Genomic DNA, 14,025 nt, shown 5'->3' on the forward strand with positions numbered 1-14,025 from the left:
CTCTTTTGCTGAGAACAGTGTCTATGAACCTTGAGGGTAAAATTATGAAAAATACATTGTATATTAATAGTAAGCCTACAGGAGAAATTCACTAATATACTGTAGAAGTGGGACTGACCTCCTCTGTGGGAATGTCTGGATACTGCATTTAGTACAAAAACTGTACTCTGAGAGTGAACTTGTGGGGAGTTATGAACATTCTGGATAGAGTTTAGATTTGCTTTTTCCAGCACCTTCACTCACTTTTTTAGGTTCTCATGAGGCCAATTTGATCAGCTGCTTCCAGCTCCTTTTCTTTAATTGGTAAATTGAGTGTGTGATGTTCTGGGTCTTTGTCTAGTTGCTTATTCTGGGACTTTCTTGATAGCATAAAGGTCTAAGGGCAAGTACTTAGTTCTCTATTTAACCCCTGACATTGTGATTCATGCAGGGAGGTTTACAGCAAAGATACTTTAAAGGAGAGCAATGCCTTGTCCTCTGTCTTTTTGTCAAAATAATGTGCTTTAGCCTACCTCTGATAGGTATAAGCATATTTAGACTCCCAGAAAATAAATCTGCTCATGGAAATGCGTGGTTTCAGAACAGTGTGTGTGGTTAACCTGAATAAATCATGATTTTCTGGAATTTGTGTGATCCTAATCATGGTATTGGAGTAACATCTCTACACATATTTTCAGAAGTCTTTCAGCAATTGCCACATCAATTTGATGATAAGTTGGGACCACTGTTAGTGTCCATCTTGATTCAGTTGTCAGCTTCTATATTTTCCTTAGTCTCTTGACTTGTATGTTGTTGGGTAAAGATGCATTGTTTGAGGCTGTTCATCTACCTGCAGCTACTCTTTGCAAGTTACTTGAGCTTCTCTTTCTTCAACTGTTGATTTTTATGACCACTCCAGTATTTTTGGAATCAAAGGTTGATGTTCATCTGCTTCAATTACTGTCATCAGTAGCTTCCCAACTTTCCTTGGCTACTGGATCAGAATGCTGGCAGCGGTGATTACCGTATGCCTTTTGGTTTTGTGGGGGCTCAACTCCTAGAATTTCTGGATGTGTGGAAAACTATTACCATAGTTCCATGGGTACTATATATCCTTCCATCATGGTTGGTCATTCATTTCATGTTTTTACCACCCACATCTCCTCAAATTGTAGTGTTTCTACCTTGTTTTATGGATGGGATGCATATCTTAACAGGAATTCCAGCACCTGGAATTATCAGACAATGAGTCTTTCCTCCACATTAGTTCAAGGTTTGGATTTATTGAGGGGCAAAGTTATCATTCTTTACTTCAACAATTTCATGGCTGTGTCTTACATTTTCTGTCAAGGGGACATTCAGTTCAGATCTCTTTGTTTTCAAATTTTGGATCTTCTGTATTGAACCAACTCTCATTGTATCATCTTACTACTAACTTTCCATGTTCTAGGGATGATGAATTTGGTAGAAAATCAATTTTCTCAACCCATCCAGATTCTTCTGATAGAGTGGGTGCTTCATCAAGGGTTTTTCCATAAAATTTGCTCTTGGTTCAGGACACTGATGATCGATACATTTGTCACTCATTATAACACTTAACCAGTGTCATTTTTATCTCCAGAACCTCACTATTGGGCATTGACAATTGATACATTTAGACAGAACTGAACTGCATCACATCTACATGCCTACCCACTGATTTATCTATTACTCAGAATGCTATCAATGATTAGTTAATCCCCTTGTCACATTTTTTAGAAGCACCACATTAGCTGGCTCAACCCTGGTTTCCACTTTTGCAGTACCTTCAGGAGTTCCCACTTCTTCTACTTCCTCTTTGACCATCATTGTTGAAGCAGCCATTATCTGATGTCTTATATCCTTCTGTTCCCATAACTCAAGCTTTATGTGTGGGGGTTTTGCAGTTCTTCACACACTATCAGGGTTTAACTTTTAAGGTTACCATGTACCTGTGTCATCCTACAATAGACATTTATCAACAATGTTGTATTGCAAGAAGATTAAACCAACTTTGTCCAGACATGCCAACCATAGCTCAATTTTTGACCTGGCTCTTTGACAAAGGTTCCACCTGTTCCACAATCACCCAACATTAGACAGCCTTATCTGCTACTTTCAAATATTTAAAGAGATGAAAATTCTTTGAGTTATTTTTCCCAGATGATTACTTCAGTTACCTAACTGGGGTAACTAGGTGGTGTGTTAGATGCTCTTTCACAACATCTGTTTGAGCCCTTATCCTTATGTACCATCTATCACCTTTCAGACTTGTTTATTCTGCATGTGTACGAAACGCTTTATCATTCTGCCTGCATCCTTCTATACCCAGACAGGTTCTTTCAAATTGAAGAAACTGACAGCCAGAAAAGGGAGTAAATCCTTTATAATGATTCATTTTACTGCTGTTTCTCACCTCTGTGAGCAATTGTACCTCAATCATTTGTTATGTTCAGTGAAGGCCTTGAAGTGTTATGTTTCCCATATTAAAGCTTTTAGAAGTGGTATACAATGACTTTTTATTCATTGTGACCCTTCAGTTTCCCATGATTTATATCCACCTTGATGGGGTGTGGATGAAAATTGGTTCATATTGCTATGCTGGGCTCTTTTAAGGCAAGAAAACATCTGCAAGTCACATTCCATCAGATTCATCACAGTTCTATGTCCTTGAAGATCCAGTTGAATTGCCCACAGGAGGGTATTGTTTAGATTGGTATGTGGACTTCCTCAAATACTTTTATCTCACATCATTTGCATGATCTGGAACTATCTTTCTCTAAGATTTTTCATCTACTCCCTGGAGCTATATTAAACACATCTACTAGATAATGAAGAGGGATAAATATTTCATTCCTAATCTCATCTCTTCTGTCCTTTCCAGAGTCCATTTTTATTTTTTCAGAAGATCCCACTGCATGGGAGTGTCACTAAGTCAGGTGTGATGTTATCAAACCAAATTCACACTAAAAACCATTAATACAATATACCTTATTTAATTTGCAACATGTTTTATAGAAATGAGGTGGTCTGTAAGACCAGCTAGAAAAAGACCTGGTGTTATTGCTATAGTAAGCAGCACTGCCACTTGTGCACTATCAGCATAAGGGGATCCTTCCCATCCCTGCTGATCAGTGGATTGCATAAATCAGAGTCAATTTCCTTTTAGAACTTTAGGGAACTTGGTTAAGCTATTGCACTGTTTTCAGAACATGCTTCCTTAAGACTCCCCAGCATATCCCCCTCCCCCCTCTCTGTATTTTAAAAATTGAACTAAAGAGTTCTTACTACACATGGTCTCCAGTCACTGAGGTGGTGGACACAGGTTATTCCTCCAAATTGTTCAAGTGGCTTTCTGCTACTCTGAGGGAAGAGAGCAAAGTTATGGGCCCTCCTACCTGGACTTTTTTTTTTTCAGACATTCATAGGAGGGGCACCAACCTACTTGTGATATTGGATTGCATTTGTTGCTGTCCATGGGTTGATCATGGCTCTTCTTTTTTTATCAATATTAGTTCAGTACATTGTTTATAGAAGAGGGTCCATTGTCTCCTCACAATTCTGAATGCAGAGTAGTCTCACCCCAACCTTGATTGGTTGGCTTTACCGTGCCCATACAGCTGGTAAGTGAGAATGAATTTTCATAATTCCAGATTGGATGAGTTCTGCTTCTTCAGGTTGAGTATGGCATAAGAATCTTGTCATTATGAGTTTTGTGTGTTGCATTTGGACTTCTTCAGTTTGAGGTTTGTCCATGTTGGTGGTGCTTGCTTTCTTGTGATTCTGATGGATTAGAATGTATCATGCTACAACTAAAGGTTGAAATCCACTCACAAATATATATATTTATTGCTGTCCAAATGCTCTAGCCACCAAAGTGGAATTTAGGGGCCATGGCCAACTCAAACAATGGGAACTTGCCTATCTAGTTTAAAGGTGGCCAGTGGTGTAGTAATGGATCACATCAAATTCTACCTACAGTGCACGATTTAGGTTCCAGGTGAAGAGCATACCTGTTCTGTATGTTGTGTGGTTCTTCCACTAGGGTGCTGATCTTTTTTATTATTTTTGGCATGCCCATAATTTAAACAGATACATTCTGTATGGATAATGCCCTCATCAGGCTGTTTTCATTATCAATATGGGATTCTAGCTTTAGTGCAAGAAGTGGTAGGTAAGTTTTATAAGTTATCATTTCCTTAAATAGAAAATGTATTTCTAATAACACTTACCTTCATAACATTCTTCTGCCCTTCCTTTCCTCTAAGAGCTGGAATTAGAGACCTCAAATTGAGTCAGTCTCAAGAAAGTGACAATATTATGTGAAGGGAGGTGCTTATATACAGTACTAGAATATAGAGTGCATTGATGTTAGTGGAAAGGGCTATGAGACAGATATCACCAAGTACAATTAACTGGAGAGTAAAAAACTGGAACAAACAAGAAAAAATAAAACCAATGCTTAAATAGGCAAAGGAAAATAAACCTTAACAGTCAAGGAATAACTGTTAGTGGAGAGGAAAGAAGTATTATTGGAAATAAATTTTCAGTTTAAGGATATGTTGACTTTCAAAACAATCTAGAACTTGCTGTGAATACTGAATACAAACAAAGAATTTCTTTTTCTCATAGAAATATTCAGTCACTTATATTTATTTCATGCTCTAAGTTGGTCCCACTGTAATGCTTAGTTTCTCATATAAGGCAAGGTAGATGATATGATCATTGTCTTTTGAAAGGCTTTTTCAGTAAAGTGAATTTCTGTAGTTTGCAGATCTGTATTTGGCACTGAGGAGCTAAAAGAATTCCTAGATTTATTATACATCAGGCCTGCTTCATTCTTTCTCTTTAGGCCATAATGAATTAAAAGTTATCAGTAATGGCCAGTACTTTTTCCAGTGTTGGTTATCTGCTAGAAAGTGATAATGGTTTGTGCATAATAGGCTCTGTATCTAGAACATTGTTCAAAGGTTTAGTACATCAGTTTATGTTTCTGTATGAGAGATAGGAGTATAATAATCTCTATTTATGATAATGTACATATAAGATATACTCTCCTATCAAGAAACTTATGAAACAAATAGCCTTTATCATCTAGGATATCCCAGAATTTTTATCAGTGATCGGAGGAGGAGGAGGGGGTAGGTCATCAGATGTGAATGACTCACCTTCTGAGTTTTAGCAGCACTTTGATAGTAGAAACTGCCAAATGTTGTGTTATTATTTTATATTCACTACCTCTTTCACTTGCTAATTTGTTTCTTCTATCTTAAATGAGCCTTACTAAAGATCATGTAATGGACTACTACTGATTTATGAATTACTTAGTTACTGATGATGTGTGTTATTGATCTTAGGAATGGGAAACCCTTAAAATATCCTGGCATTGCCATGATGTTAATATAAGATATAGTTCTTATATAGTTTTTTTCTGTTTATTTGCAGTATGTATGAGCTAGGAAGTTCATGTGAGATGTAATCTTCATCACATAGAACTGGGTTGTACAAATGGCAGCTCATGAAGCATTCTAACAAGATCACCTACCACTAGAGAAAAATAATAAGAAAGTAAAATTAGGCCAAAACCAGAGGTTATTTTTAGTGCTCTGACTTTGAGAATTTGTTCTGTAATATTCTGCACCTGTTACTGTATCTGGTGTTTACCATTAATAAACTTAAATCAAGCCATGATACATTTTTCTCATTGTTGACTAATATTTTAATTATTGCTTTGAAATACCATTAAGCATATAAACCTCAGACTAGTCAAAGACATTTATAAATTGTTTTTGTTCTTGGTTTGTTTATTTATTTCTAAGTTTTTCCTGGTCACTGATGAACTGAACATAACAGTTTGATGGGCTGCTAAGCTGTTGGTTTTGATCTAGGATATCTATATAAGATGTAGTCTCTATCAATTATTGCATCTATGCAAGTAGTGATCTTAATCATCTAGGACATCCATGTGAAATCTACTTTCTATCAGCCATAATAACCATGTAAGATAGTCTATCAGCTAGCATTTCTGTGTATGATGTGGTCTCTATCATCTAAGATAATGAGATAAGAAAGAACATCTTTGGTGTATCTACTTTTAACTTGTCATTCATAAGATTGAAGTAAGATTTGACATCTGTCACCTAGAGTGGCTATGTAATATATATATGGTCTTTCAAATTGAATATCTGCACAAGATATGATCTACCACACAAGATAACCATATATTATTAACACTAGCTGAAAGACAGTATAGTCATGGAAGCCTTTGATGATATATGAATATTTTATAAGACAAAAGTGCTTTATTTTAGTTTTCATGAACATAAAAGTCTAAATATATGTACCTAAGTTATTATTTCTTTCATTATACCTCTAATTAGCTTTGATATACATGTAAGATATAATCTGTCATTTGAAATATTTTTTTTTGTAAGGAAAACAGTCTCTATCAACTTGGATATTATTATATGATATACTGTATCATGCATTATGTACATATAAGAGAAACTTTCTGTTTACTAAGTTATATTTAAAGATTATAGCTTATCAGCTATAATTTTTCTATAAAATATAGAGACTATTTTATACAAAATTTGGTTCTCTGTACAAGACATAGAGATTATTATATAAACCATAGTCTTTATCAGCTAGGATATCCATATAAAATATATTGCTACAATTAACTAGAATATCCATACAAAATATAGTTTCTATCAGCTAAGATATCTATACCTGTTTGTGTATAAGCTAGGATTTCCATGAAACATATAGCCTCTGTCAGCTAAAATTTCCATACAACATATAGCTTCTAACTTCTAGGATATTCATATAAGATATAAGCTCTCACTTGATATTTCTGATAGAGGTAACTTTTGTCACCTTGGATACTGATGTAAAATGTAATCATGTACTCTAGTATAACCTACTTTATATCATTCAAAATACTCATGTAAGATAGTCTATCGGATAACATTGCTGTGTATGATATGGTCTCTATCATCTAAGATTATGAGATAAGATAGAACATCTTTGGTTTATCTACTTTTAACTTGTCATTCATAAGATTAAGATTTGACATTTGACCTTGCATTTAAGTCATCATAAGTAAGCTAGTTTGATGAATAGTGTAATTAACTGTGTTAATTATCAAGTATACTTTTAGTTCTCATCTATGTAGGTATCATTAATTAACATTTAATTCAGGATATATCTTGTATATACACAAACTTTCCTTATTGTGTAGCATTTCTTTGCAATTTCACTCCCAAAGACATTAAAGTATATCTGTGTAAAATATATCTACTATATATTTCCATGTAAAGTAATCTCAATACATATATAAATGAAAGATATATTCTTTATCAGCTTAACTTTTCATGTAACATATTGACTCTTAGGATAATGTTACATAGTCTCTATTAGCTATAGTATATTTGCTGTACCTTAATTGAATTACTTGTTTATATCAACTAAGATAAGATTTGATATTTTGGTTTTTATTTTATAAGTTTGGGGTTTATCTATTTTAAATTTGGGATTTTGTATCAGTGAGAAGAACCGTCCTCCTGCATGGTGTGACAGAATTTTGTGGAAAGGAGAACATATAAATCAGCTTTGTTACAGAAGTCACCCTTCTCTGATGATTAGTGATCACAAACCTGTCAGTTCTGTGTTTGAAGCTGGAGTAAGTGTAGTATAAACAAATATGTATAAAGAAAATGAGTTTTATTTTTGAAAGTTTAACAAATATTAATGTACAGCTGTTTCACAAGTCTAGTAAAATTATTAGTTATTTGAATTCCAACTAAATGTAGCTAAGATAGAAAATAAAAAAAAAACTTTGTTATTAGATAAAAAATGTTTGTTATGAGAGACTATAATTACTGTTATGTATTGCTAAAAAAAATGTTTTTCTTTGATAAAAGTAGGAAAACAAAATTGCCTTCTTTTATCTATTAAATCAGAAAGAAATCATTTCAAGTATTTCTATTTTTTATGAAAATAATCAAAGGTATATATATATATATAAGTATTATTTTCATCTCTTTCCCATTTTAGATTAAAGTTGTAGATAACATCAAGTACAGAAAGATTTATGAGGAAGTTATGAAAAAGCTTGACAAACTAGAAAATGAATTTCTTCCCCAAGTCACTGTTGATAAAATGGAGGTAAATATATATCATTTGGTTAGTTTCTTGAAAATGTTATTTTTATACATTATGCTGCTGTAGTATATTGCCACATTTTGACATTAGATGTGACTCTAACTACATTTAGAACTATTATTTATCAAACATTACTGCTAGTTGTGATTCATAATTTATGGCTGCTATAGTTGTTAATAGTGAATTTATTTAACTAATGCAACATTGCATTTCTACCATTATAAGTAAACTAGTTTGAATCATGTAATTAATTATGTTAATTACCAAGTATACTTTTAGTTCTCATCTATGTAGATAGCATTAATTAGCATTTAATTTAGGATGCATCTTGTATATCCACAAACATTCCTTTTTGTGTAGCATTTATTTGCTATTTGCATTCCCAAAGACATTAAAGTGTTTTGATATGAAATTTGTGTCACAGTCCTATAAGTAGTGGTGAGGGATGGAGATTAGTTATATGCTGTATTTTGCACATGCTCATTAATATGTGAGCTCAGAAAATGTAGAGCTCACGTAGTCAAAACTACACTTTGAACATGTATATTTATATATGATGTAAGAGTGATGCATTATAGATATCCTGTTTTTATACATAAAATAATTACTTAAATGAAACATCAATTTAAAGACAGTTCTAAATTTAATATGTGGGTACATTGTATTAATAATAGATTTTTTTTTCTTAATTCTATAGAATGATTACCAGTAAATGGTAAAAGGCAGTAAACTGTTTATTTATTTTCAACCTGTTTACTCATTTTTAGGGTGTACAAAGCTTTTAAATAATTCCTGATAACACTCTCAATTAATTTTATTGGAAAACTAGTTTTCTTTGACACATCCTTTATATTTTGTATTTCTACATGGAAAGAGGAAGAGGAACTAGCCATTTTATAAACCTGATGAATTAAATTGTGAATTAGCTTCCTTTTAAGTTCAAAAAGATAAAACTATCAAAATGAAAATATTGTTGTGTGAAAGTTGGCTTTTGATAACACTTAGTGTAAACATTTCTATTTAAATAAACAATCTTGGTATGTGTAATTAATTTACTATTATATATTTATTTTAATAATGTTTGTTTTAATTAAATATATATTTAGAAATGCATGTAACTTACACTATTAAATACGTAGTGCAAATTTCCCACCTATTCCCTAAATTTGTGGAAGATTTTTGAGTGTCAGGATGAACAACATATGTTTTACAATCTACAAAAGCATTAACTTATTGTTGGACCAACTGAAATTTCTAGAACCTCACCTTAATGTTTATAACTTAATGCATTGAGAGATAGTATATATTGTTGGTTTAGTACAGTTGGCATAATATAAACCTTGGAAGATATAACTGTGATTAACACTTATTGATCGGGAAACTGCAGATACTTCTGAAGGAACGTTTATAGATTTTGAACACTACAAATTATTTAAATTCAATGGATTGTCATTGGACATTATGAAAACACTTGTATGATCAGCAAGAGATAGCTAGCTACCTGATAAGTGAGCTGTACTGATATCAACTTGAAATTAATTCATTCATTATGTACCATCAATAAAATATTCTGTTTCAGAATAGATGGAAGACTCATTATTGTTTGTAACTTTATAAAACTTTGGTATATAAATCATTATTTGTAATACCCATTATTATAAATTTTATTGTTGTTTGTATATTAAAATGTTTGTGTTAAAAAAGAAAGTTGTGTGTATCAATCTTGTTGCAAACATATTAAGTCTGATATCTCTATATTCATTTAACTTCTAAACTTAAATTAAAATTTAACTCAGTTTTAGACTATTTTATAGTAGTATGTAACATAAATTGGGGGCTTGTCTAAGATGAATCATAATACATAACTAAGAAATGTAAACTATTAGCCGTTTGTTCTTCAGTTGTAATTCTAATACTTTTATGTTGTTTGTTCGGATGAATTTGAATTCTTGAATATCAGAATTATTCTTAAAACCTACAATTGTATCATCAACATATTTTCTATAATATAATAATTTAAACTTTTCCACATAATTTTAACCACTTCTTTTTGTAATAACATAAAGATAAATTAGTCAAAAATGGTGCAACACTTGAATTTATAGATGTCTGTCAAATTGTTCATAATGACAACCAGTGAAAAACAAAATTTTTCTTTTTAGTAACAAAGTGTAATAGTTTTATAAAAACAGGTCTTGTTATACCCCTAACAACATCAGAATTTTGAAAAATTAAGTTACTAAATAATTCATTTATTTCATTTAATTATAAATTTGTATATAAGGACTTAGTGTAAAGACTGGCATTGTAGACTGGTTCATCAGGAACCAGTTTAGATACATCTTTTGAAAATTCAAAAAAAATTTTTAACATAAATTCATTAGTTACATGAGATTATAAAGAAACCTAACAAACATCCTGCTAACTTACAACTGAATGTACCTATACTTAACACAATGGGACAACTTAATGTATGTACTTCAGATAACCCATAAAATATTCCATAATGAGAACCATCTGGTCTAATTTCTTTATAAGTGAAGTCTAATGCCAAATCTTCTTTTCTATTTTCAACAAATAATTTTTTTTAAATCTCTCTTTTCTAACTGTAGGATCCAATTCTAATCTGTTAAATTTAATTATATCATTTAAAACAGTTAAATTTATTAATGTATTTTATTTAAAATTACTACACCATTCCCTTTATTCAGTTTAAAAATTATTAATTAACATGTGAACTGAGATGTTTTAAAGCCAAAAATGTTTCTTTTGAACTTTCTTCAGGTCAAAACTGTAGTATGCTGAAAGTGCTAAACCTGAAATTTCAGGAACTGTTATCAAATGAAACATGTTCATCACCTGTTGGTATACATTTTTATTTCTGTAACAATTGTTTAAAACTATGAGTATTCTACACAATCAAATTTTTAGAAGTAACTAAAACTTCAAATTTCATGATGATATCTTTTTCAGCTTAACTGATAATTTGAGGATTTATAAATGACTTGTGCAGGATCTTCTAAGAACATAGACACATTGAACTTCTCACACTTTAACTTGTACAACATTTTAGATGTTTTAATTATATTCAAAATTTTATTTTTATACTAAATAATCGCATTATTAAAATGCAAAAATATCTAAATTTGAAACAGCTTCTTACAAATTTTTAGTTGTATTCATCACTTTTAAACTCTTCAAAATCTTATGAAATGCAGATAGCAAAGAAATGCTATGCACTGAGAAGAGTTTAAGAGTATACAAAATGCATCCTGAATTAAATTTTATTCAGGTAGCTTTGATGAAAACTTCATTCCTGATTGCAAGTGTGTTTTGTATTTTAAATAAGTGGTTTGTAAAATAATATTTCAAATCAATTATTTCTCTAGCATATTCTTGTTTGATACCTTACATTCACTTACATATTAGCTTTCCTCTGTTTTATGCTGTCTTATATATTCTCAGTTTTTATTCACCTCTAGTCTTGAAGCTCCCACCCAAATTTGTGTGTTTCAGCATTGTCTTGTTGTGTTGTAGCATGCAAATGTGCATGTGAAAACCCACCACCAATATGAAAGCAACACATCCTTCTAAAACATCTGACTCACTCATTACTGGTTACTCAATCATCACTTTGCAGTTTGGCACTTGCATATGCAGACCTGTCTCTTTTTGTTCATTCCAGTGATTAATACTTCGGTTGTTGACAACACTTTCTCTGTTGCCTGTACTTGGTTTGTGGAAGGCTTTTTATTTTTTTCTTCCTTTCTACATTATGAACTCACAAGTTTATGTTACTGCTACTTTATCTGGTGTGGGTCCATGAGAAAACCTTTCAGTGTATTTGGCACACAGTACTTGCCATAGAGACATCCTCCTGGGTATGATCAATTTCACTCAGTAGAGAGTAAGCTGGTTGTGTTCTATTGGTGTAGATGGTGTAAACTATCCTCCTTCCTCAAAACAGCAAAAAATTCACTCTTCCAGCTGGTTTTCCCCCATCTGTCTGTTGTTGGTTCATGGGTTGTTTGGTATTGGTCTGGTACATAAACAGTCAATATGTCTTCACTCACAGTTAGTAGAGAATCTCTTACTACTCTGAACAAGACAAAACATTCCTGATGCTGACCAGTTTTGGACTGGAGTTTACCCACTATGTTTGTTTACTCCCACCCTACTGTTGCCAGGATATCTGGTGTTATAGATGAACAGAATTATCACACATGAACACTACCTTGGATGATAGAACATAAGCTTTTTTTCTCTTCTGCTTCATAGTATGGAAATGAAGATGGCTGGCATCATTCTCCTTCCACAGAGTGAATGAAAAATACTCATTGCTGCATAGTTTTGGACTTAAGTTGACCCACCATTTATGATCTGATAAACCCTATCTACACCACACCATACAGCATGCCCATTTACCATACTCAGCTTCTGAACTTTCTTCTTTTGCACCTGATTTCATGGCACACATTACTAGTGAAAAATATGCTTTATAATTAAAGAGTGCAGCATGCCTGTCTACTTTCACTGTATTGCTTGTTGTACTCCACAAATTCTATTCATTCGCTGTCTAAAAGTGGCTCTTCCAGGTAACTGTTGCACTGGTCTCTATACCACTTTAGTGTGAAATTCTAGGTAATATGGGTAGGGGTAAGGTATCATATTATAAGTTAATGTTTTACATTACTGAAAATGTATTTCCAATAGATTCCTCTTCTCACACTTCCAACTTGTAGTGCATTTTTTCTTGCCTTATCTCCAAGTGATGAGCTAATAATCAGTATAGAAGGAATAAGCTGTGCTAAAAGGATGTGTTGCACTTCTATTAATGGAGGGTTGTTGCATGCTCATTTGTCTGCTATAGTGCAGCAGTACTATGCAGGAACATGTAAGTTTAGGTGGGAGCCTCAAAGTCTAATGGGAAGCAGAAAATTGCACATATAGAGTGTATCTATTGGAAATACATTTTCAGTGTTAGAAAATATTAACCTTCAATGTCCACATGGTCTTTTGCTTACTATCAAAACTCTTGAAGTGGAGCTCTGCTTTCAACCAGAATTATTCCTGAAATGTTATTTTTATGAAGTATAAAATTTACAATAATCTGAATTAATTGATATTGTTGATGATATTGTTTCATTATTTATGACTTACTGACATTGTATTAAATTATTATATTAAAATATTTCTGGAGACTCACCACATTGTTACCGTCCATATTGCTCCGTCTTATGACCATACTTCTTGACAGTAGCCCTGCAGCATGCACCCCTCATAATCCATCAAGTGTACAAAAATAATGTTTTTCAAGAGCTCTGTTCAACAGTCCAATTGCACAGAAATCTGTAGGTTATTTATTTTGTATGGAATAACATGAATACTCATTTCATTTTCTGATTATGTGATAATTTAATGAATATGCCATAGAAGTAACTTGTGTTGCTTTTACAAACATGGATTATTCTCGATTAGTTGGGTGCTGTTGTTTAGGACACATGGATGTCTTTTGCCACCTATCTGTATGTTTGTGGATTCTCACCTGTTACAGGTCATCTTATTTTGCTAGTTACTGCTGGGGTTTGACTCATTGCTGATCTCTGGTATTTGTGACTCAAGTTGATCTATATTCTTTTGTTTTTCAATGTTGTCAAATTAAAGAGATATACTGTGCTGAAAATTTTAAATCTTTACTCTACACTCATCAATATTATCTTAGTGTATGAATATCTTGCATAGGAAAGAGATGTTACATACCTGTCCCAAGGTAATAAATTCTTGATGGCTTCATGCTCTCTACAAAATGTAAATCTGATATATGTTGTTTAACTTTGACATGAGATTGGGTATGATTTTCAC

General features: G+C 32.5%; 1 protein-coding gene across 9 annotated transcripts in view; it reads left to right on the forward strand.

The window, feature by feature from the left end:
• Ocrl (Oculocerebrorenal syndrome of Lowe) overlaps positions 1 to 14,025 on the forward strand; it is a 162,724-nt gene that overhangs the window by 110,314 nt on the left and 38,385 nt on the right. For all 9 annotated transcript variants that reach the window (XR_013021788.1, XM_076483029.1, XM_076483033.1 and 6 more), the window contains 2 exons: positions 7,546 to 7,681; positions 8,056 to 8,166. Coding sequence is in view for 8 of the 9 variants with exons in the window: in XM_076483029.1 (XP_076339144.1) it covers positions 7,546 to 7,681; positions 8,056 to 8,166 (247 nt within the window). In the remaining variant the exon portion in view is untranslated. The remainder of the gene's footprint in view (positions 1 to 7,545; positions 7,682 to 8,055; positions 8,167 to 14,025) is intronic.

Source organism: Tachypleus tridentatus, chromosome 13, assembly GCF_004210375.1.
Source record: "Tachypleus tridentatus isolate NWPU-2018 chromosome 13, ASM421037v1, whole genome shotgun sequence".
NCBI lineage: Eukaryota > Metazoa > Arthropoda > Merostomata > Xiphosura > Limulidae > Tachypleus > Tachypleus tridentatus.